We start from the raw sequence: 26,654 nt of genomic DNA, 5'->3' as shown, positions 1-26,654 counted from the left end.
TCAGAGGCCAGGGAACCCATTTATGGATCGATAAATATTCATAAATGGTCATTTTCTGTGATTATATCATATGTTTGACATCCATTATGTGTATATGCTATATTATTTGCTTTGGAAGGATTTGGAAGCCCTGTTTAGAGGCTTCAGATTCATAACATGCAAGCCATGGAAGGCAAAAAACAAATAAAACAATTGCATTGTGCATGTCTCCATTCTCTTGTAATAGCACCTTGTCTCCACAAGATGGCGCTCAATGACCACAAAGGCCTCCACATGCACGGATAACACAGACACACAGTTTCCACCCATCATTTCCAATCCAAAATGAACACTTGAATGATGCATTCCCCTTATTGTTATAACAAGCCCTCTTTTCCCTCCTTCTCATGGGGGTCTCACATGCTCAAATCTCCTATGACAGCATGAAGCCATGAAGGCATCACTTCCTGCCTGCGTAAACAACACACAGACGGCTCATTCATAATTCCGGCGACAGACTTTTAAAGCCGGCGGAACCCTCAAAATCCCACAAGTCATCACTTTAGATGCGTTTACCGTCATGGACGTCATGGATTGGTAATATGTGGTCACACAAGTGTAAAAAGAAGTTAAGCCCTCGTAATGTACAATGTACCATAAAAGTGGAAAAATAAGTTCACCGCTGTTTATAGTAAAAATGAAGGAAACATATCACCCCCCCTACCGCTGCTGCCAGGATGTCTTTTCCTCTCTTTTCCCTGCCTGCCTGCACAAAGTCTTAGCGGGGCGTGAGGCACGGTGCGGACAAAGTGAGATGGATGACTGTGAGGATGTTGGCAGAGGAGAAGTGCAGCTAATTCTCTGATTGGAAACCCTGCAGTTCACAAGGCAGAGAAACACTGAGCCGTGAATCAGAGTGCAAGGCTCAGTGGGATGCAGCTCGCTGTGTGTGTGTGTGTGTGTGTGTGTGTGTACGTGGGCGTCTACATATGTTCATGTCTGTTAGCGTGAAAACAATTGCCTCAGTGTGAGTACGTACTTTCCGATGACACACTCGCTTGAGCCAGTAATTTGGGACACAATCAATCCGGTACAATTCCTTCTCTCACGTGGAATTTTTAATCAACTCCGCCTCTGGAACCGATCCTGCGTTCGTCAACCAGTGTGTCGGAGTGAGGCATATTCACTAGAGCATAATCGTGTTCTATATACATTACATCATACACTCATTCGTCTTTATAAATAGAATATCTTTCATAGAAAACATCTTTACAACGTTAACATTATTAGAGCCCGATGAACATGAATAGCACCCCTATAGTCACCTTTACACGCATGTATTTTTCTACCGCTCATCCTCACGAGGGTCGCCGGGCGTGCTGGAGCCTATCCCAGCTGGTCGCAGGCCAATCACAGGGCACATATAGACAAACAACCATTCACACTCACATTCATACCTATGGACAATTTGGAGTCACCAATTATTATTATTATTATTTTGGAATGTGGATACACAGAGAAAACCCTCACATGCACGGGGAGAACATGCAAACTCCACACAGAGATAGGGTGCAATTGAACCCGGGTCTCCTAGCTGTGAGGTCTGTGCGCTAACCACACGACCGCCGTTCAGCCCATTATTATTCATTCATTCATTCATTCATTTTCTACCGCTTTTTCCTCACGAGGGTTGCGGGAGTGCTGGAGCCTATCCCAGCTGTCTTCAGGCGAGAGGCGGGGTACACCCTGGACTGGTCGTCAGTGAGGGGCTGAGAGGGGCTAACGTCATTGCAGCACCCCAATGAATGCGTTGCTCAGATGCAATACAGTATGGGAAAACTTTTAAAGAGTTTTTTTTAATTCATATTGGTACATGTTTGTATATTTGAGTGGGAAGTTGCTGTATGATGACTTTAGTGACTGTTATATTGTTATATACAATATTTTTATACACTATACTGTTATATACAATCACAGGGCACATATAGACAAACAACCATTCACACTCACATTCATACCTATGGACAATTTGGAGTCGCTAATTAACCTAGCATGTTTTTGGAATGTGGGAGGAAACCGGAGTACCCGGAGAAAACCCACACATGCACGGGGAGAACATGCAAACTCCACACAGATATGTGTTGGAGGGTGGAATTGAACTCGGGTCTCCTGGCTGTGAGGTCTGCGCGCAAACCACTCGACCGCTGTGCAGCCCTACGTTGTTATTATTATTATTAAAGGATTTTTTTTTTAATTCATATTGGTACATGTTTGTATATTTGAGTGTGAAGTTGCTGTATGATGACTTTAGTGACCGTTATATTGTTATATATAATATTTGTATACACTATACTGTTATATACAATCACAGGGCACATATAGACAAACAACCATTCACACTCACATTCATACCTATGGACAATTTGGATTATTATTATTATTATTATTATTACGGAAAAGCCTGTTATTCTGGCAATCAAGTCTGGTGCTTAAAGAACATTACTGACAGCTAGTGGCCAGTATAGGATACTACATGTCACAATGCGCCTTCTTAATGCCTTATATTACCCTGATATGCCACTTTGCCGTTTCATAACATATTAATCCCATGGTTAACTCAGCATGGTGTAGGATTCTAATGTTAAAAAAATAAAAAAACTGCAGGTGTTCGGCCTCTCTGTGACAGTGCGGCAACCTGACCTTTACACTGAGCGCTAGCTAATCGGACGGGGTCTCATATCTGAGCCGACAAAGACTCCAGGGATGGCGAATGTGGCCTTTTACCACTTCATAATAATTGATCCAGTCATGGCCGGGCGATGAAGACTTAAGACACGAGTGCTGATATATTCCCCTCAAGGTGCAACGACGGCGGCGGCGGGAAAAATGCTTGCGTGTTGTGTAACGCTTTGTGGCTGGTCATTACACATTCAGTGATAATAGCCGCACACGGGGGGGGGGGGCAGGCGGCGTGACCTCGATGACCCCCCTTCTGCTTACGGCACAAATTAGAAATCACTGTGACAGACTCACCGCCCTCAGTGAAGATGGACGGAATAAATAAAAGAACATTAAAAAAATAAAAAATCCAGCCCGTAACCTCGCCTTAGGCCGCTCTCTCGACGCCATTCTCCTCGCTCCTCTCACGCTCCTCTGATCCTCCATGGCCAATTACGCTGCCCAGCTGCAGGCCGCTGAATCACCAACACACTGACTCAGAGCTTTGGGGGGGTCAGGGGAACTTGGACCTCGCTGTCCAGAAAAGGGCACCGCAGGCATGATGGTCGCCATCCTGGTCTAGCCTCAGGTAGCACTTTCTGATCATCCTGAAGTATTCCCGTTCTAAAAGCGGCCACTTGGCCTTTGAGGACCTCACACTTGACCTACTTTAGGGACCAGAGGAGCATCTTTTTAAGGGATGGCATTGATTTGATTAAGACACCACATTGGCTGCTCACTGGGCCACATGAATAGGACACACCAACCATTACACTATCAGAAGAAAGATTACATGACGTTACATAGGAATCAAACTAAACATATAAGACCCTGATATTCCATGGAAATATCTCCTCTTCCATATATGACCACAATATTCCATAAAACACCTTTCATTATTTCTACCGCTTATCCTCATGAAGGTCGCAGGGGGTGCTGGAGTCTATCCCAGCTGTTTTCCGGAGAGAGGCGAGGTACACTCTGGACTGGTCGCCAGCCAATCACAGGGCACATATAGACAAACAACCATTCACACTCACATTCATACCTATGGACAATTTGGAGTCGCCAATTAACCTAGCATGTTTTTGGAATGTGGGAGGAAACCGGAGTACCGGGAGAAAACCCACGCATGCACAAGGAGAAGAGAGAAAAAAGATGGCCAAGGGTGGAATCGAACTCGGGTCTCCTAGCTGTGAGGCCTGCATGCCAACCACTCAATCGCCGTGCAGCCTGCCGAATATTTTCATTCATTCATTCATTCATTGATTTTCTACCGCCAGCCAATCACAGGGCACATATAGACAAACAACCATTCACACTCACATTCATACCTATGGACAATTTGGAGTCGCTAATTAACCTAGCATGTTTTTGGAATGTGGGAGGAAACATTCCTTAACATTCATTAAACTTTCAGACCGTTTTAGTGTAGTAAATACATCTGCATCTTATACTTTTGATGATGTGTGTCTTTATTTGAGGAGCCCAGAGAGGGGCTAACGTCATTGCAGCACCCCAATGATAGTGTTGCTTAGATGCAATACAGTATGGGAAAACTTTTATGGAGTTGTTTTTTTAATATATTCATATTGGTACATGTTTGTATTTGAGTGTGAAGTTGCTGTATGATGACTTTAGTGACTGTTATATTGTTATATACAATATTTTTATACACTATACTGTTATATACAATCACAGGGCACATATAGACAAACAACCATTCACACTCACATTCATACCTATGGACAATTTGGAGTCGCTAATTAACCTAGCATGTTTTTGGAATGTGGGAGAAAACCGGAGTACCCGGAGAAAACCCACGCATGCACGGGAAGAACATGCAAACTCCACACAGATATGGGTGGGAGGGTGGTATTGAACTCGAGTCTCCTGGTGCTAACCACTCGACCACTGTGCAGCCCTATGTTGTTATTATTATTATTATTATGGAAAAACCTGTTCTTCTGGCAATCAAGTCTGGTGCTTAAAGAACATTTCTGACAGCTAGTGGAGGGTGGAATTGAACTTGGGTCTCCAAGCTGTGAGTCCTGCATGCTAACCACTCCAACACCGTGCAGATTATATATTAACATAACATTCTATATAACATCCCGATATTCCATATAAGATAATGAACGTTCCATACAGTACATTACCTTGATCTCCCAATATTCCATGTTAATTCCTGATATTTCATACATAATCCTGCACATAGAATTCCGGATACCTGATATCAGACATAGAAGCCTAGTATTCCATATGTAATGTTTGTATAACAGCCTGTTACTCCCTATATAGTCCAGTCCAGTATTCCATATGACTAACTGATATTACAGATATCACCCTGCTATTCCACATAACAGGATGTTATACCCCATTCCTTTCGTTATTCCCTATAGAAATCCTGATATGAGTACTATGAGTACTTGATATTCCATATAACAAAACATTGAAATTTTTCAAAATAAGAGTCGTAATAAGTATTTGTGCTGTGTGAAAAACACCAAAAGGACATTTTAGGTGCTACCTGTGCTTGGTGTGGTTTTGGGGCCGGTGGCTGCTTACTATGCACCCCCCCCCCCCCACACACACACACACACACATACACACCCTTGGCACGGAATGACGATTGATTGTGGCGCTGCTGCCTTTGTAATCGGCTTTGGATGGATTTTGCATCTAAATCACTTTATTATTTATGTGGCCAAGTCTCGCCAATGCCATTCGGAGGCGGTATGATTGGTGATCCATCACACATTATCCCTCAATGCGGCCATTAATATTGTAATGCGATGGACCTTCCCACCAGGTGGGTGGAAGGGGGGGGGGGGGGGGAGAAAAATCTCAAAAGTGTGAGTCTTTCTCCTCCTCACAGCTCACAGCTTACACAACAGCTTGTGAAAGTGATTTTTTTTTTTTTGTACTTTCACTGTCCTTCCCCGACAGCGCTTCAAGCAGCGCCTGCCAATGGCACACATCTGCTGCCTCCAGAGGCGCAAACATGCTCGCGCCGTGTCACGTCAGGAAGACTTCCTCTCAGTTTAGATGATGAAGCTGTCAGCGCTGCTACATCACATCTTTAAGAGTCTTATGTAAACCCCTTGGAAAATCCTCTAAAAACACTGTTTAGTTTGCAAATGGCTGCAATGATGCATAGCATACGCGGCGTACCGCTTATTCTTCTTCTTCTTCTTTCTTTTTGGGCTCTCTCACACCAACTACACTTCTTCAACTACCCTGCCTGGCAGCATCCTTCTACCAATATATTCACTATCTCTCCTCTGGACATGTCCCAACCATCTTAGTCTGGCCTCTCTGACTTTATCTCCAAGGCCTCTAACATGTAATGTCCCTGTGATGTACTCCTCTGTGATCCTATCTATCCTGGTCACTCCCAATTAGAAAATCCGGCATCTTCATCTCTGCGATCTCCAGTTTTGCTTTCTGTCTTTTCCTAGACCAAACAACATGGCTGGTCTCATCACAGTTTTATGTACCTTTCCTTTCATTTTAGTTTCATTTTGGTTGATTTGTTGTGGTGACCCCTGAAGGGGAAAGCCCAAAGAGAAAGAACAACACAAACTTCCATATCTCCTCTGGACATGTCCGAACCATCTCAGTCTGGCCTCTCTGACTTTATCTCCAAGGCCTCTAACATGTAATGTTCCTCTGATGTACTTTGTTCCTGATCCTATCCATCCTGGTCACTCCCAATGCGAACCTCAGCATCCTCATATCTGCTACATCCAGTTCTGCATCCTGTCTTTTCCTAGACCAACCAACATGGCTGGTCTCATCCCAGTTTTGTATACCTTTCATTTCATTTTTGTTTCATTTTGGTTGTTTTGTTGTGGTGACCCCTGAAGGGGAAAGCCCAAAGAAAAAGAACAAGAAGAACTTCCATCTCTCCTCTAGACATGTCCGAACCATCTCAGTCTGGCTTCTCTGACTTTATATACAAGACCTCTAACATGTAATGTTCCTCTGATGTACTTTGTTCCTGATCCTATCCATCCTGGTCACTCCCAATGAGAACATCAGCATTCACATCATCATAACTAAAACATACATGTTGCATAAAGTCTTAAGCTAGGCTGAATGGAACGGAATATAAAACATGTAGCACATTGTATTTAGCCTAAAGCATTTTGAACAAAGCAGAGTATAATTTGCATGAAGTAGTACCAGCATGTAGCAAAACACACTTGTTACATAAAGCATACAGCGTGAACAAAGTATGTGGCGTAAAACACATGTAAGACGTATAAAACGTGCGGCTTGGTTGCCAGTGTATCTAATAAAGTGGCCAGTGCGTCGACAGAGTATAAAGTGTGTGCCTCGGAAGCCGTGGCAACTCGGGGTGACAAGCATCCAAAACATCTGTCCGTATGTTTTTTAGGTGGTTGGAGATGTAGCAGAGAGATCTCAGCGGGCGCTCCGCACATTGATTGGAGCTTCATGGATGCCACCAATCATCTTGTCACTGTGTCACAAAGACTTGTACACCACCCCCCACTTCCTCACTCAGCTTGCAGCCCGAGGGCGAGAGGACACACAACAACAACAACAACAACATCCCCACAAAAAAAAAAAAGACAAGCATGGTGGAGATGTGCGTGCATGACGGCTACAATTGTGCAGATGGATTTCAGCACCACGGACAGCACCCAACAACACAGTGACTCTGCTGCATAATATAAAAATCATCTGTTTTCTTTTTTTTACTTGGTCATTTTATTAATTTAAAATTGATATTGTTTATTTGTTTATCTTATTGAATTATTTAGAATTTATCTGTATTATAAAGATGATTTCTTTTTTTAACTGTTGCATTGTTAGCACATTTTCTTTAATGGTATTTATAATTTGATGTACTTAAGTGACACAATTAAGGCTGAGTGGTTAGCGTGCAGACCTCACAGCTAGGACAACCGAGTTCGATTCCACTCTCGGCCATCTCTGTGTTGAGTTTGCATGTTTTCTCCGGGTACTCCGGTTTCCTCCCACATTCCAAAAACATGCTAGGTTAATTAGCAACTCCAAATTGTCCATAGGTATGAATGTGAGTGTGAATGGTTGTTTGTCTATATGTGCTGGCTAAAAATTGCACTATGCTAACATTAGCCTACTTGCAATGCTATCGTGCTAACATTAGCATGCTAATACCTAGCATAATAGTGTCTACTTATGAAAACGGCAAAAAATGCTACTATGCTAACAGTTACTGATTGTAAAAGTACCAGATGGAGGGGTAGGATTTAATAAGCTTTGCTTCTTCCTACTCCTTTTGGACATGTGGAACTGTGAACTGATTATGTGATGCATTCAATTGTAATCTGATGCATGTTCAAATGAAATAAAACCATTACCATTACAAAATATGAACCAGTCTGAGGTCCAGAGCGTCCTGAAGAAGGCTCTCTACCCTGACTAGTCCCACAGCATGAGGCTGCCACCACCATGCTTCTCTCCCCCCCACCCAAAACATGACACCTGACTTCCCGTCATGACTAAATTTTGACTAAACTACGTCTCCATTGCCTCGTTGTCGCTCCATCTACAAGTCATCACATCGGGGGTAACGAGCAATACAGCCCAGAAGCTACATCCCTTAATTGACAATTAAGCGCACCCTCGGTCTCTTGGAGCTGATGCTTTTTCTATTAGCGCAGGGACGGCGACGGCGTAATGATGTGGGCATGAAGAGAATGACCTCCGCCACGGGTCTTGCCCCATACCCCCCCCCCTCTCTTACAAAACGTTTCATTAAAGAGTTATTATCTCGCACTGCAATTTCAACTGTCACATCCGCAAGAGACGACGGGATAGAATTATACTCATGTGGACAAATGTATTAGAAAGGGAAAAGTCAATATACCTCCCACTGGTTTGACATTATGGAAATATTTTAAATGTATAGTCAACATAATGTATCCCACAGGGCATCTTGGTGTTCTTTATGATCTTGTGAATGTACGTATATGCAGGGGCGGACTGTCCATAAGGGGGACTGGGAGTTTTCCCAGTGGGCTGCTGACTCAGCTCATTAAAACAACAACAAAACTATCTGACTAGGTCAAAAAGCATATTATTAGTATGAACTTTTTTTCAATTTTTGCTGTTGATTTTTCAAATATTTCAACTTCTAATATCTGGAAATATTCTTCTCGTAATATTATGATTTATTTTCATCATATTTTGACTTATTCCCATGATTTTTTTTGTAAGTTTTTGCCCAACATAATTTCCCAACAATTACAATTGTTTATTATAATATGATAATATTCTCTTTAATATTTGGCACAATTTAGGGCACTAGATTTCTTTAAAAATTATGTCTTTACTAACATACAATTTTAGTTTTTGTTAATTTTTTTCTATTAATATTTAGAAATTATTACCATAAAATTACACCAGTTTTTTTCACATTTCAGCTATTTTTTATTTTTTTATATTTCTAAAAAATATTTTTTTATTATTTCATTTCTCATAATTATTCCCATAATATTTTGACTTTATTCTCATGACATTATAATTTTTCCCTAACAACTTAATAATTTTTTTCCTTTTAACTTTATGTTACTAAATTGAGCTTATTTTTCCTCATAATATTACAATATGACTTGTAAAATGACGATTATTGCTGGTTAAATTACAACATTTTTCTCAGAAATGTTGTTTATTCTCGTTATTCTCTGTTGACTCTTCCCACAACATAATTTTTAAAAAATGTCATTAAATTCCAATTTTTTTAATCTTAATATTTTCTCTTTATTATTGTAAAATTACTGCCATGTTTTAATTTTTATATTTTTTCCTGATATGTTTTTTAAATGGGCCATGGACTGCAAATGGTCCCCGGGCCACACTTTGTACACCCGTGACGCGGAATTTAGTATTAAGAAGGTAGCATAAAACATGGTGTAGCATGACGGATATAGCACATGAAGGATGTTGCTTAAAGTACCTGCATCTGTAACCCGCAAGGCATGCTGGGTAACCTTAGAATAAAAAAACTTCCCCATTCTCCAGCAGGTTTCTTACCCCAAAACAGGAAACAAGAACAAAACAAATCTGACTCACCGAGAGGCTGTCCGGCGATGACGCGAGCGTTCTCGCCCGCCACGGCCGCTCTGGCGTTCCTCTCGTTCAGGTACTGCACGAAGGCGTATCCCTTGTGCACGGAGCAACCCACGATCTTGCCGTACTTGGCGAAGATGACCTCGATGTCGGTCTTCTTGACGATGGCCGTGTTGAGGTTGCCGATGAAGACTCTGGAGTTGAGAGAGCGCGGGTCATTCTTGTTGGTCACGTTGCTGGTCTGGGTTTTACCAGTCATCCTCCACCTGGAGCACTCCTTGGGACACACAGGGTACAAAATGTGTTCCATGTGACCACATGAGAAAAGCTAATTGAATATACTTGTTTTTATTTCAAGTGCTATTTAAATTTAGACAGCAGACTTTGTTTTAAAGCTCTTCTCCATCCACAGGCTTCACCTCAGGCACATTTTAGCATGCGTGAACGGCTAACAGCAGATGGCTGAGTGGGAGAATTTTTTATTTTTTTTGGAGAGGGGGGGTGGGGGTGGGGGTGTCGCAACAGTTTCTCTCCGACCACGCTAGCTGTCAGCGGGAGCACTTTGTCGTCTCGCTGCTTAGCTGCATTGTCGCGTGCTTAATGCCGCCGTCTCATTTGTTTGCCGCTTTTATTCTGACTTTTTTTTTTTTTTTTGCTGCGATTAAGTCACCAAATGCACTTATCTACCATACACGTCCTCCCCTGCAGTTGTTTCACATATGCATTGGCCAAATATTGGTAGGAGAAAGCAGCATAGGAACACTAGCTCTCACGCTAACATGCCCAACTGTGGCCATAAAACAACACAACTATTTCATGTTTACAGTTGAAATATACAAAAACAAATCATGGTACTTAATTGCGAATTTTACATTCCCTTCACACACTATTTAGACATATTTTGGAGGTTATTCAGAGTTAGAGAGTATTTCAAATTCAGCAAGCATACACCATAAATACTATTAGTGTAATATAATATAATATAATACTGTAAATCACTAATAAAGTTGTTTATTTTATCGACATACTTTAAATTCCTTGACCATGAAAACATACCATGGATGAATGCTTAGAGAATGCTAATATTAGCACCAACAGTGTAAAGTGTTTGTAAAAGTGCTAAAATGCAAAAATATGTTAGAATAATTATGTTAGCATGCTAACATTAGTATGATAACACCTAGCATCACAGCACTGTGTCTGCTTAGGTTTATATTCATAAAAAGCCAAAATGCTAATATGCTCATGTTAGCAATTCTATAATGCATAATAGTGTCTACTTAAAACACTAAACGGCAAAAAAATGCTACTATGCTAACATTAGCCTACTAGCAATGCTAGCATGCTAATGTTAACATGCTAACACCTAGCATGACAGTGGTAAGTGCTCATATCAGTGTCTAACTATGAAAACGGCTAAAAATTGCACTATGCTAACATTAGCCTACTTGCAATGCTATCGTGCTAATATTAGCATGCTAACACCTAGCATAATAGTGTCTACTTGTGAAAACGGCTAAAAATGCCACTATGCTAACATTAGCCTGCTAGCAATGCTAGCATGCTAACATTAACATGCTAACACCTAACATGACAGTGGTGTTTACTATATCAGTGTCTACCTATGAAAACGGCTAAAAATTGTACCATGCTAACTTTAGCCTACTTGCAATGCTATTGTGCTAACATTAACATGCTAACATCTGGCATTATAGTGGTAAGTGTTTAAATATGTCTACCCATGAGTATAGCAAAAAAATTAAGTATGCTAAAATTAGCATGCTAGCAATGCTGACATGCTAACACCGAGCACCAAAGGCTAAATGTCCCAAACAACGGCTCTTTTTTATGGAGTTATATGCACAAATGCACAAATTTTTGAAGTTGTTTTCGAACACAAACAGACAGATTAATTAAATTAAAATGATCCATAATTATATATGTAAAAATGTGACATCATGTGACATTTATTTGCTATCTTTGGCTAAAGTGACCTACACTTTGTACCATTCCATCCTATTTCCCTTCATTCAATGTGGCTGTAAGGTCGCTATCCATGCTAACGTGGCACGGCAAACAGGAAAGCGCCCAATCATGCGAGGAAAATTCCCGAGACATTCCCGTTTAGGCAGGCAGAGTAGAAGGGGGAGGAGGAGGGAGTGTCAGTCTCCCTCTCTGTCAGGCGTCCATTACACCTGAGAGTGGGATCATGGCGGACGTTCAGCTGCTCGCTTACGGAATGAACACGCTTGGAAGCTCTCGTTAGCTTCACTTTGCCTTTGCATGTGTGTGTGTGTGTGTGTGTGAGGCGTCTCCAGAGTGGCCTTGACATTTATCAGCAGCAAGACAATTACACACACACACACAGACGCTAATTGTAAATACACTCAGCACGTATTATATTGATGTTCGCCATGACACTGTGATGAACGAGAGGCCAAGGATTAAATCTTTATACATTTTTGCCACAGATTGTGAAAAACAGCAGACTGGTGGTTTTTTTTTTGCAGTCGGGTCTTAAAGAGAGCAGTCCTGGTGGATTTTTGTGGTAAATCCTTAAAACTGCAGAGTACTCCTGTCATATAGAGGATCTTTGACTCACTGTTTTTGCAGTAAGTTCTTCAAACCGACACTTCTGTCATATAGAGGATCTTTGACGGGTGTTTTTGCATTAAAAAAAAAAATTACTGTCAGCGTTCACCAAATATTCATACAGGCGTGATACTCGAGTCCCTAAACGTGATCAAACGTCCACTATGTGATGCGGAGGGCAAGAAGGCGTGTGCCCTTTGACCTCGGCCTTCAGGTTAATTATAAGATAACTTAAAACATTCATTCATTCATTTTCTACCGCTTTTCCTCATGTTTTTGGAATGTGGGAGGAAACTGCTGCACGGTGGTATAGTGGTTAGCACGCTGGCCTCACAGCGAGGAGACCCGAGTTCAATTCCACCCTCTGCTATCTGTGTGGACTTTTGCATGTTCTCCGGGGACTCCGGTTTCCTCCCACATTCCAAAAACATGCTAGGTTAATTAGCGACTCCAAATTGTCCATAGGTATGAATGTGAGTGTGAATGGTTGTTTGTCTATATGTGCCCTGTGATTGGCTGGCGACCAGTCCAGGGTGTACCCCGCCTCTCGCCTGAAGACAGCTGGGATAGGCTCCAGCACCCCTGCGACCCTCGTGAGGATAAGCGGTAGAAAATTAATGAATGAATGTTGGTTTGATAGCTGCACGGTGGACGAGTGGTTAGCAGGCAGGAGACCAAAGTTCAGTTCCACCCTCTGCCATCTGTGTGGACTTTTGCATGTTCTCCGGGGACTCCGGTTTCCTCCCACATTCCAAAAACATGCCCCAATTGTCCATAGGTATGAATGTGAGTGTGAATGGTTGTTTGTCTATATGTGCCCTGTGATTGGCTGGTGACCAGTCCAGGGTGTACCCCGCCTCTCGCCTGAAGACAGCTGGGATAGGCTCCAGCACCCCTGCGACCCTTGAGAAAATAAGCGGTAGAAAATGAATGAATGAATGAATGAATAAAGGACCGGGCTGCACAGTGAACGAGTGGTTAGTACGCAAGCCTCACAGCTAGGAGACCCGAGTTCAATTCCACCTTTGACTATCTCTGTGTGGAGTTTGCATGTTCTCCCCGTGCATGCATGGGTTTTTTCCGGGTACTCCGGTTTCCTCCCACATTCCAAAAACATGCTAGGTTAATTAGCGACTCCAAATTGTCCATAGGTATGAATGTGAGTGTGAATGGTTGTTTGTCTATATGTGCCCTGTGATTGGCTGGCGACCAGTCCAGGATGTGCCCCGCCTCCCACCCGAAGAAGCGGTAGAAAATGAATGAATGAATGTTGTTTTGATGGAAATGAACCCAAAAGAAGGTACATACTGTATTAGTGCTCACCCAAAGCAGGGTGATGCAGGGTTGCCATGGCGACGGCAGATGCTCTCCTCCTTATGATGAGCCACTGTGGTATCTGTCATATATAACGGCTCTTATCAACAGACGGCCATCGTTTTTATGATGCAGTGTACGGCCACAACTGCAAAGTCAGCACTTTGCAGCCATTCCAGTGACTCGGGAGCAATTAGCTCCAACGTAAAGGAGGCCATTCCTCCGCTGCTGGTGAGTGTGGGCTCCCTGCGGCCGCTTGTGACGGACAGAGGTGGGGGGGGCGGGGGGGCGAGGGCTTTGATTGCGCGGATGAGATTTCATTTCTTCCCTCCCTCCCCAATGCGGCCGCACGGAGAGATGGAACTAATCTGGTCAAAGAGTGCGAGCGGCGGAGCGTGGAATAGATCAATCCCTCTCTGCTCTTAATCCAATTTGATTGGCGCGGATAGCAGCAGGTGTTTTTAGGGTATCGGCCCACTCGGCGTGATTGTTTTCAAAGCATCCTCTCCGGTGGAAGCATTTAAATGCGCTCTGGCTGCACGCTTGCAGCTTCTCCTTGCCCTGCAGAATAATGACTGCTCACATATAGGGGGGGGGGACAAACATCTTCAGCCATGAAAATCAACATGGTGCCTCGTGTCTCACCTGTGTCCACCGCTGTGCCTGATGAAAAACACACTCAAGGTTCATGCACTGGTTACCATAGAGATACCTTCTCCTTTCACATGTCTTTTCATCAAAACAAAACTAGCATGGGTCATTAATTGGAAGTAGGCATTAATTGGAGGATGCGACTGAAAACTCATTATACAGTATCCATTAGAATGATTTGGAGGGCATGAGAAAGTGGAAAAGATAGTACTCTTTCACCACATAGTCATTTACTGACAAGCAGCTTGCACAACACAGCAGCGACAGAACCAATGGTGTAACGGAAGTAAGGTACCACCAACATTTTAAAGTGCACACAGAGACAGCTATCGCCATCTAGTAGACCGCACGGTTATGCCCAACAAGTACAATGCGCACCACGGCAACAATAGAACCAATGTTGTAACGGCAGTAAGATGCAACAGCGTACCAAGTGTACCACTAACATTTTAAAGCGCACACAGAGGTAGATGCAGACATCATGTCATCTTATGTAATGTAACCGCATGGTTACAATCAATGAGTACAATGCGCACCAAATCAACAACAGAACCACTGTCGTAGCAGTAAACAACAATGCACATGCAGAGGTAGATAAAGCAGCTGGATGCTAGCCGCTTATTGTACTTTGAATGCAGCTACTGCCATCTAGTGTACCACATGATTATAATCAATGAGTACAATGTGCACCACAGCAACAACAGAACCAATGTTGTAATGGCAGTAAGGTACAACAGCGTGCCAAGTGTACCATCAACATTTTAAAGCGCACACAGAGGTAGATGCAAACATCGAGTGGACCGCGCAGTTACGATCAACGACTACAATGCGCACCATATCAACAACAGAACCAATGTTGTAATGGCAGTAATGCGCAACAGCATGCCAAGTGTTCCACCAACATTTTAAAGCGCACAGAGGTAGATGCAGACATCGAGTGGACCGCGCAGTTACGATCAACGACTACAATGCGTACCATATTTACAACAGAACCAATGTTGTAATGGCAGTAAGGCGCAACAGCATGCCAAGTGTTCCATCAACATTTTAAAGCACACACAGAGGTAGATGCAGACATCGAGTAGACCGCGTAGTTACGATCAACAAGTACAATGCGCACCACATCAAAAACAGAACCAATGTTGTAACGGCAGTAAGGTGCAATAGCATGCCAAGTGTAGCACCAACATTTTAAAGTGCACACAGAGGTAGATGCAAACATCGTGTGGACCGCATGTTATGATCGAGTACAATGCGCACCACATCAACAACAGAACCAATGTTGTAACGGCAGTAAGGCACAACAGCGTGCCAAGTGTACCACCAACATTTTAAAGCACACACAGAGGTAGATGCAGACATCGAGTGAACCATATGGTTACAATCAACAAGTACAATGTGCACCACATCAACAACAGAACCAATGTTGTACCGGCAGTAAGGTGCATTAGCATGCCAAGTGTTCCATCAACATTTTAAAGCGCGCACAGAGGTAGATGCAGAAATCGAGTGGACCGCATAGTTACGATCAACTAGTACAATGCGCACCAAAGCAACAACAGAACCAATGTTGTAGTAGCGGTAAACAACAATACGCATGAAGAGGTATATAAAGCAGCTGGACGTTGGCCACTTATTATACTTTGAATGCAGCTACTGCCATCTAGTGTGCCATATGGTTATGATCAATGAGTACAATACGCACCACATCAACAACAGAACCAATGTTGTAACATCAGTAAGGCACAACAGCGTACCAAGTGTACCACCAACATTTTAAAGCACACACAGAGGTAGAAGCAGACATCGATTGAACCGCACCACATTAACAACAGAACCAATGTTGTAGTAGCGGAAAACAACAATACGCATGCAGAGGTAGATAAATGCAGTTGCTGCCATCTTGTGGACGTTAATACAAACAAAAAAGTTCTTCATGACAACCGGCGGTTATTTGCTTCTGTAGCAGCGCACCCGGCGATTATAGCTCTTAATTTATAGCATTTATGCTATGTTTTTTATTAAGTCTTTATGTCTCTTTCACACAAAGACCCCGCAGTTGTTGCAGAAGTGAGCCAGGAAGTGAAAAGAGAGCCTAAAGTAGTAAAAAAAAAAATGCTGGCCTAGCATACTAAATAATTTTTTTTACAATTCAATCGTTATTCCATGCTGCAACTGGATTCCCGACAATCCTCTTAACAATTAAAACTGCCTTGTTTGAATAAAAGGGGAAGAAAACAAGCTCTTGGAAAAAAAAAAAAACAGCGCCTGAGGCTCAGAGCTAAATCTCTCCACATTCCAGTACACAAGTAAGCAAATAAACAGCAGCCCACTGCAGCCCGTTTAGGCAGCATTGTATCCAAATATAACCGCACCTTCTGCCTGCACTGCTTCAACACTTTATGACGCAACATCACCTCACTGTGTTGTCATGGTTACTCATGAGTTTGAAGGGAATGACCCAGCTTGCCCTCTAACTGGAAAAAGAGATTAGAGGCCATTTTGTTTGTATGAGAATCTTATTTTTAGCAGTAAAAAAGGTTGTTTGTCACTCTGGCTGGCATCCAAATGGAGAGATAAGTTAATAAAAAGCTGCTGTGTTGCACGGGAATGTTCAAGCTAGCATAAGTTACTGAGGGATAAGCCAATAAACACCGCAATGTTGTAAAGCAATGCTCAAACTAGCATGAGTTAGCATCTACTCCTTATGCGATACACTAATTAAATACTGCAATGTTGAAAGTTCACATCCAAATGGACTGATAAGCTAATAAAATGCAGGTACGTATGTTGTAAAAAAATGCCCACGCTAGTTGAAGTTAGCATCCACATAAGGAATAAGCTAAAAAATGCAGCACTCTGGAATAGCAATGCTCAAGATAGCACAAATTAGCATCCAAATGGTGTGATAACCTAATAAAATGCTGTAATGTTGTATAGGAATGCTCGAGTTAGCACAAGTTAGCATCCATAAGCTGATAATTAGCTGGAATTGTGTAAAGTAATGCTCAGGCTAGCATCCAAGTGAAGGCATACGCTAATAAAACACAATGAAGATGTAAGCTAAAGAATGTTTGAGCTAGCACAGGTTAGCATCCAAATAGAGGAATAAGCTAATTAAATGCTGCAATGCTGTAAAGGAATGTTTGAGCTAGCACAAGTTAGCATCCAAAACGGTGGGATAAGCTAATACAAATGCTTGAGCTAGCATGAGTTAGCATCCAAATGGACGGATACGCTAATTAAATGCTGCAATGCTGTTAAGGAATGTTGCTAGCACGAGTTAGCATCCAAAACGATGGGATAAGCTAATATGAATGCTTGAGATAGCACGGGTTAGCATCGAAATGGAGGGATAAGCTAATGAAATGCTACAACGCTGTAAAGGAATATATGCGCTAGCAAGAGTTAGCATCCAAAACGGTGGGATAAGCTAATGAAATGCTACAACGCTGTAAAGGAATGTTTGCGCTAGCAAGAGTGAGACTCCAAAACGGTAGGATAAGCTAATACGAATGCTTGAGCTAGCAGGAGTTAGCATCCAAATGGAAGAATAAGCTAATTAAATGCTGCAATTCTGTAAAGGAATGTTTGAGCTAGCACGAGTTAGCATCCATAACAATGTGATAAGCTAATATGAATGCTTGCGATAGCATGAGTTAACATCGAAATGGAGGGATAATCTAATGAAATGCTACAACACTGTAAAGGAATATTTGCGTTAGCAAGAATTAGCATCCAAAACGATCGGATAAGCCAATACAAATGATTTAGATAGCACAAGTTAGCATCGGAATGGAGGGATAAGCTAATGAAATGCTACAATGCTGTCAAGGAATGTTTGCGCTAGCATGAGTTAGCATCCAAAACGGTGGGATAAGCTAATGAAATGCTACAACGCTGTAAAGGAATATTTGCGCTAGCAAGAGTTAACATTCAAAACGGTGGGATAAGCTAATACAAATGCTTGAGCTAGCATGAGTTAGCATTCCTATAGCACGAGTCAGCATCCAAAATGGTGGGATAAGCTAATAGGAATGCTGAAGCGAGCATGACTTAGCATCCAAAACGGTGGAATAAGCTAATAGGAATGCTCGAGCTAGCACGAGTTAGCATCCAAACGGAGGGGTGATTGCGCTAGCACGAGTTAGCATCCAAAACGGTGGGATACGCTAATAAGAATTCTCAAGCTAGCACGAGTTAGCATCCAAACGGAGAGATAAGCTCATAAAATAGCAAACTTGAAAGAGGAATGGTCTAGCTAGCACAATTTAGCACAACAACAACCATGACCTTATGAGCCATACGACAATATAATGCAGTGATGTTGTCAAGAAATGCTTGCTAGCATGAGTTAGCATCAAACAGAGGCTAATAAAATGCTGTAATGTTGTCCAATAGGGGCTACATAAACAGAAATACAAGGTTGTCGGGGGCCACTGTAACATTTGTCACAATTAATTATTAAACACGAACAAACCCGAGTCAAGATATGCAAAACTACATAAATATATGTATATATATTTTGTTATGTAACGCTGAAGCTAGCAGTAGTTAGCATCCACCGTGCTGTAGAAACCACAATGTTCTGTCAGGGGACATTTCATCTTGTCCTGCGTGGGGGCCTCAATTAGTCGTCTGCAGGACGATATGTCTTATTTATGTGTGCTGCACTGTGCTCGGCCGCTTGCTTCCTTTGTAGGAGGATGACAGGCAATTTTTGGGGGGCTTCAAAAGCTCTGGCGGCGGCTCAGTGGAATTGAAATGCATGGGTTTATTTAACAGCATCATTATGCAGGGGGGGGGAGCGGGATATGATGGTTATAATGTAACCCAAATAGGACCATACTTCAAACCCTGGCTCGTCTACACACACACACACACATGCACGGACACCCTCAGGCGACCATGGGCCGCGACGTGACCCTCGTGTCGCCTCGCCAGCAAACATCTGCCCCTCGCCTGCGGCCCCGCCCCCTCCGGAATGAGTCGTCCCTGTGATGGATTTTATACACAGGCCAAGAAAATGTTGGCTGTGCTTCCTTTTACGAGCCCATCAGCTTTTCCGTCCGAGTTTCACTTTTTTTTTTTTTTTTTTTACGGCATCATCGTCCGTTTGCCGCAGTCATTGGCAGGAATCACAGGCCTCTGTTGTTGAAAGATCCTGTTATTATCGTAACCACGGCAACCAAGCTTCCCATCACTGAGCGTCCTTTGTGCTTCAGAATAGAAACAGGAAACGTGACCGTGGGTGGCAGCGAGAATAAATATTTTATTCGCACCTTTCTGTCCCGAACAAACACAACCCCTCATCATTAAAATGACACAAGAATATACCAAGTATGAGATTTTTTTTTTTTTTTTGGGGGGGGGGGCTGTGTTCAAACCTATTGGCAGCCATGCCCTTAATTTCCTTCCTGATGCCAATACACAACAATACAACTCCGTTTTTTACTTATGGGGTTTAATAACAGCGCCACCATGTGGTTTATCAATCAGAAAAATAATAGCACAGTTTACATATTCGATGTGCATTTTACGACAAAGTTTCACCTTTTTATGTGCAGCGGTTGAGGAATAGAAGGTGTCTAAAATGTGGTCCAGGGCCTATTTGCGGGGCCTCGGTTGTGTTTTTTAATGCTAAAAATGTGATTTAACAAGAAAACTAAAACAAAAAAAAATTGAAAAATCTGCTGTAATTTGACAGAAAAGTCAAAATATGAAAAGAAATGGTAAATTTACGAGAATTGCATCATAATATTATGAGGAAAAAACATTTTAGTAGCATAAAGTTGAAGTATTGAAGGCATTTCTACCTTTATTTCTAATGTAGTATAATTTCATTTTAAATAATACTTTTTGATTTTATAATTTTTTAATTATTAAAGAATACAAATTCAAGAATTAATGTAAATTTTATAATTTGCATATTATTAAATATAATTTTTTTATTTTTTATTTATTATATTGTAATAGTTGTAATATTATGACAAAGAAACTATATTTACAAAAATATTTTATATATTTTTTTAATTATTAAAGAATACAAATTCAAGAATTAATGTCAATTTAATAATATGAATATTATTAAATATCATTTATATTTTTTTTTATTTATTATTTTGTAATAGTTGTAATATTATGACAAAGAAACTATATTTACAAAAATATTTTATAATTTTTTCAATTATTAAAGAATACAAATTCAAGAATTCATGTCAATTTAATAATATGAATATTATTAAATATCATTTATAATTTTTATTTATTTATTATTTTGTAATAGTTGTAATATTATGACAAAGAAACAAAATTTACAAGAAGAAACTAGAAGTATTTAAAACAGTACCAAAATATAAAGAAAATGGTAATTTTACAAAAAATAACATCATAATATTATAAAGAAAAACATTTTAGTAGCATAAAGTTAAAATATTAAAGACATTGTTTTATTTTAAATTTAATATTATTTAATTTTGTCATACTTATTTTAATTTCATCATTAAAATGATTAAATAATAAATCAAATAATAAAATAAATATTTTTTAATAATAAATAACAATATAAATTCTATAATTAATTAATATAATTGATATAATAATTGTACATTTTTAAATTAACATTAAAAAAATATTCTGAAGCCAAAAATATGATTTCTGACCAATAATAGGCCATAGCAACTAAAAAGAAACATTGGCTGGCAACCAGTCCAGGGTGTACCCCGCCTCTCGCACCAAGACAGCTGGGATAGCCTCCAGCATACCCCCCTAGTGAGAATAAGCGGCATAGAAAATGGATGGATAATTACAACAATCTATGCCATCACATAATTTATGTATCAATGCTGAATTACATATATAATATAATATCTGCACGTTCTTTTCCACGGTGAATATCAAGTTTAAAAAGGATGTGAGGTGGCCTTTTATTGGAGTGGATTTCATTGAGGCTATCATAGCAGAGGCTACTATTTGAAGACACAGCGTATCTAGGTTCACATTCCAGGCTTATCCAGAGAAAATAGGCTACGGAGGCTTTGAATAACAATTGGGATTAAAAAAAAAGGATGGGTTTTTTCCTCCTCTTGCGCTTGTTTTTAATTAGTGCATCTTTTTTCCATCACGGCTGTATTTATGTGTATGTGTGTGTGTGCGCATTGTTCCACACGGCAACACTGTTCTAAGCGGATGATTTGCTCCTGAGTGTTTTCAAATTCCACTTCCACTTTGAATGGAAATTCTACCTGAATGGGATTTGTAAGAAAATGAAAAGAAAGTGCATTAACATGAAGGTAAAGTGAGTGATGAGGACCATTCATGCCTTTACTAGCTCTTATACGGCCCTTAAATGGCTTTACCCCTGCAGCCAGTATACTGTGTCATTTCCCTTTAATTGTGAGGCCGTGGTGATATTAAAAGAGCCTCGTGAATTGTGCCGTTAGGTTTTGAACCTGAATCATTTCCAAAAGAGACAACGGGACCGCGATGATTACACACACAAAAAAAAGTGAGTTTGTTTGTCTCGCAGTTGAAACACAGCAGGTTGTAATTGCAGCTAATTGGACTCGTCCTTAACTACACAAAGATGAGTGGATGAGGCGGGTAATTGGAAAGATTTGTCACAATGGGGAGAGGGAACCCTTCAGGGGGGCCTCGGCGGGCCACTGAGCCACCGGTCTGCTTGTGGGACAGGTGGGATGGGATACAGTACATAGTACACACTACACTCCTCATTATGCAAATGTACTTATTCCCAAACTGGTTTAGGTATCTCGTATACCTCATAAATTTTTTTTAAAGCAGACAAAAGTATGAAATATTTTGGATTATTATTACTTGTATGATTTATTATGAATTCTTAATTAGTTATTTGCCTATGTTTAAATACATTTATAATTGGATTATATTTTTTTCTATTTTTTTAACTGTCTTTTGTAGCCTATTTGTCTCTTTTTTTTGAAAAAAAAAATTAAAGGTCATGTCACTGCAATTCATTTTATTTATTATATAAATCCATATATGTATCTTTTTTTGGAGAAGTTTAGATAATTTTTTCTCCCTAAAGGTATTAAAATATCAATTATTTTAGATTTGCAGTATTATTTTTATATAATTTTTAATTTGATCAAATATAAATTTCAAACATTTTGGTAACTTTTTGGTAACATTTTGGTAACTTCAGAAATTTTGTTTACTGTATATAAAAATATAAATATAATCAATAATTACCATTAATATAATACATTTTAACATGACTATATTAATATTCATAGATTACTTATTTATATTATTGTATTTATACATTATATATTATCATTATTTTTTTAGAACTACTGATTATTTTTTTAATATTTAAAAATGTTAAATTTGCTGTATTATCTTTATAAAATGATTTATTTGATCAAATATTTTTTATTTAGTAAATTCCAAAATATTGTTTATTGTATTATATTATATAAAATATTAATGTAAACGGTAATTTCCATTAAAATAATAATTGTAGCATATGAATATATTAATGTGAATATTTTGTTATTGTATTTATATATTTATTTATTTTTTTTTAGAAGTACTGATTATTTTTCCAGCCTCATTAAATGTTATGGGGAACATTGGTTTAAAAAAATTAAAAAAACATGTTACAAAATACTGGGAATAGTTTCATTAATTTATAATTATATTTCATATTTTTTTATACTATTTATTAAATTTCATAAAATATTTTGTAGTTAAAAACATTCTAAAATATAGTTTAAGATAATTTGATGTCTATATCTTGATAGAAGATGTGGATGATTATCATCCAAATGTGATGCAGAACAATACAAAAAAAGTTTAAAAAAAAAAATATCCAAAAGTGTCGACAGGAAGCGGCACACCAACAAGCGACAGACAGCATGACCTCCTTGGCGGAGGTAACAAATAAAAATAGAGCCCTATCACTGATTTGAAAACAAGATCTGTCAGGAGCTAAACGGGCGTCAGGTGAAATGTTTTAAAAGCTTTGATGGCGTGAAGCGTCACGGCGGAGGAAAGAGGCAAAGAGGTCGCGAGCTGATCAAAGCGGCGCCGGGGAAGCGTTGACAGACGAGGCGTTTTTAAGTACGCGGATAAACAGATTTGCTTTTTTTTTTTTTGCTACGGGAGTGAATCCTCTTCATTTGTATTAATAATAAGCTTTGGCTTATTTGGCAATCACCTGAAACTAAAAGCCACTTATCAAAATTGCTATTTCAAAGTTATTTGCGGTAATAAAATGATAATGAAGGATTAAGGCCCGGCTGCCTTCACCGCTAACCTCATAACGTGAAGTGCGGCGCCGCAGGCTGGCTCAGTGTTTACCGCCTCGTGCACACACACACATACACACCAATGCCCCCCCCCATCACCTTTACTCCCTCCCAAGCTAAATCACCACAGTGCTGCACTACATCCATCATGCAACATCTTCATTATTTACTAGCGGCCCGAACGGCGTATGCTACCTCAAATAGCGGTTAGCTCGCTAAGGAAGTTAGCACGTGTCTATGTTATTTAGCTCCACAATACTACTTATTAGTAGCTAACACCAATATGTCGAACATAAATCAATTTTAAGTAGGAAAACTATAACTACTGTATTTAGCTATATAGTATGATTTATTATGCTAATTATCTTTTTTTTATTTGAGTGTATATACTCTGGTGTTTCTTTAACAACTTTAACTTGTTAGCATTAAGCTAACATAATATCACATAATTCACTGCTACTAAAGTCTACCTATGTAGTATAATGCTAAGGAAGTTAGCACGTGTCTATGTTATTTAGCTCCACAGTACTACTTATTATAGTAATAAGTAATAGTATAGTAGTTATCATAGTAATGTTTTTTTACAGGATATATATATATTTTTGTTTATACTCACGTGTTGTTCACCATTCGCTTGTTAGCATTTAGCTTGTATAGGAGGCTAACGCCAATATGTCGAGCATAAATCAACTTTTATGCTAAGTAGGAAAACTATTACTACTGTATTTAGCTTTATAGTATGACTTATTATGCTAATGATCTTTTTTTAATTTGAGTGAATATACTCTGGTATTTATTTAACAACTTTAACTGGTTAGCATTAAGCTAACATAATATCACATAATTCACTGCTACTAAAGTCTACCTATGTAGTATAATGCTAAGGAAGTTAGCACGTGTCTATGTTATTTAGCTCCACAGTACTACTTATTATAGTAATAAGTAATAGTATAGTAGTTATCATAGTAATGTTTTTTTACAGGATATATATATATTTTTGTTTATACTCACGTGTTGTTCACCATTCACTTGTTAGCATTTAGCTCGTATAGGAGGCTAACGCCAATATGTCAAGCATAAATCAACTTTTACGCTAAGTAGGAAAACTATTACTACTGTATTTAGCTTTATAGTATGATTTATTATGCTAATGATTTTTTAAAATTTGAGTGTATATACTCTGGTATTTCTTTAACAACTTTAACTCGTTAGCATTAAGCTAACATAATATAACATAATTCACCTCTACTAAAGTCTGCCTATGTAGTTTAATGCTAAGGAAGTTAGCACGTGTCTGTTATTTAGCTCCACAATATTACTTGGATGCTGCTAGCTTGTGTAATGCTAAGGAAGTTAGCACATGTCTATGTTATTTAGCTCCACAATACTACTTATTATTTGAATAATCTTATGATAGTCGTGATTTTTTACAGGATATATATCTTTTTGTTTATACTCAAGTGTTGTTCACCAACCATGGATGCTGCTAGCTTGTTAGCATTTAGCTCGCATAGGAGGCTAACGCCAATATGTGAAGCATAAATCAACTTTTAAGCTAAGCAGGAAAACTATTACTACTGCATTTAGCTCTATAGTATGATTTATTATGATAATTACTTTTTTATTTGAGTGTATATACTCTGGTAGTTCTTTAACAAATTTAACTTGTTAGCATTAAGCTAACATAATATAACATAATTCACTGCTACTAAAGTCTGCCTATGTAATGTAATGCTAAGGAAGTTAGCACGTGTCTATGTTATTTAGCTCCACAATACTACTTGGATGCTGCTAGCTTGTTAGCATTTAGCTCGCATAGGAGGCTAACGCCAATATGTGGAGCATAAATCAACTTTTAAGCTAAGTAGGAAAATATTACTACTATATTTAGCTATATAGTATGATTTATTATGCTAATTATCTTTTTATTTTCGTGTATATACTCTGGTATTTCTTTAACTTGTTAGCATTTAGCTAACATAATTCACTGCTACTAAAGTCTACCTATGTAGTAGGGAGTTAGCAATTGCCTGTTTTTTACAAAAAAGGTACATACAGGCGACTTTTTTCTTATTTATGTGCATAAACATTCATGTAATAAACACTTATGTTATTAATACATTTATCTACAGAATGTTTTGATAAAAAAGACAGAAAAAGGGTGGAATGGAGGTACTTGTTTTAGCTAGCATGTCACTTGTACTGTTTTACTGTTACACAATGAGGTAATTACCTTAGTCTGGCTCAAATTATGCACATTTTTAAGCAAAAAACACGACTTAAAAGTGTATTAAAGGCAACAATCACATTCACAATTTTGTATAAAATGCATTTTTTTTTTCTTTTAAACGCATCATTTGTTTAACATGACTGGGCATCACCTGGGAAGCGCTCCCAGCAGTCTGACAAAGATCTCTTGTCTGGATGATCACAGCAGACACGCGACATGGCCTGTGGCGGCGCAGACATTCCAGGCCGATGGACGGAACGGGAACGTCGTCACTCCTAAGACGTTGTGGCATTTCATTGGAAAAGGACTTATACTAACATTGGGTTTTGCTTCCTTTCTTACATGCAATACTAGAAGGAGGAAAACACAACATAGATTGGTTGTTTTCATTCATTTGAATGACTGCAGTAATTAGAAATACATGGTTGTGGATAGCCACGGCGTAACCCACCAGACACCTGGAAGAGTTTTCTTTAGGGGGTCCACAGAAAAAGGGAAAGATTTTGTTTATGAAACACACTAAAGTTTAAAGGATTAGCATCTTTCGTGATGTGCGTGTTTTGTGGTTAATTTACAGCAAAATGTTGTTATATTTTCCGGTTATGGCCAATATGGCGCACGTGTTGTGTTATTAATACACTGCTTTAATCCAACTGTGCTCTTAATTTTTAAGAGCACAGTTTTTTTAATCACAAAACGCCCTGTTAGCATCCTTAGCTACACCCCTCATGATGCAAATGTGTTTATTCCAAACTGGTTTAGGTATCCTGTACACCTGATCAACTTTTTTAAAGCAG

At 39.5% G+C, this 26,654-nt stretch overlaps 1 protein-coding gene across 4 annotated transcripts in view; it reads right to left on the bottom strand.

The window, feature by feature from the left end:
* Window positions 1-26,654, bottom strand: part of ralylb (RALY RNA binding protein like b) — a 73,443-nt gene that overhangs the window by 29,602 nt on the left and 17,187 nt on the right. For 2 of the 4 annotated variants that reach the window (XM_058059845.2, XM_058059846.2), the window contains exon 2: window positions 9,784-10,057. In XM_058059845.2, the coding sequence (XP_057915828.2) occupies window positions 9,784-10,039 (256 nt within the window). In that variant the 5' untranslated portion in view covers window positions 10,040-10,057. Of the gene's footprint in view, window positions 1-9,783; window positions 10,855-26,654 lie in introns of those variants that run through there. The other 2 variants (XM_078792285.1, XM_058059844.2) reach the window with 2 other exon arrangements.

The sequence above is a fragment of the Doryrhamphus excisus genome, linkage group LG7, assembly GCF_037039965.1.
Source record: "Doryrhamphus excisus strain RoL-2023G ecotype Guam linkage group LG7, RoL_Dexc_Guam_v1.1, whole genome shotgun sequence".
Lineage (NCBI taxonomy): Eukaryota > Metazoa > Chordata > Actinopteri > Syngnathiformes > Syngnathidae > Doryrhamphus > Doryrhamphus excisus.
Note: the sequence above shows the minus strand (reverse complement) of the source record. Positions and strands in the feature narration are given on the sequence as shown.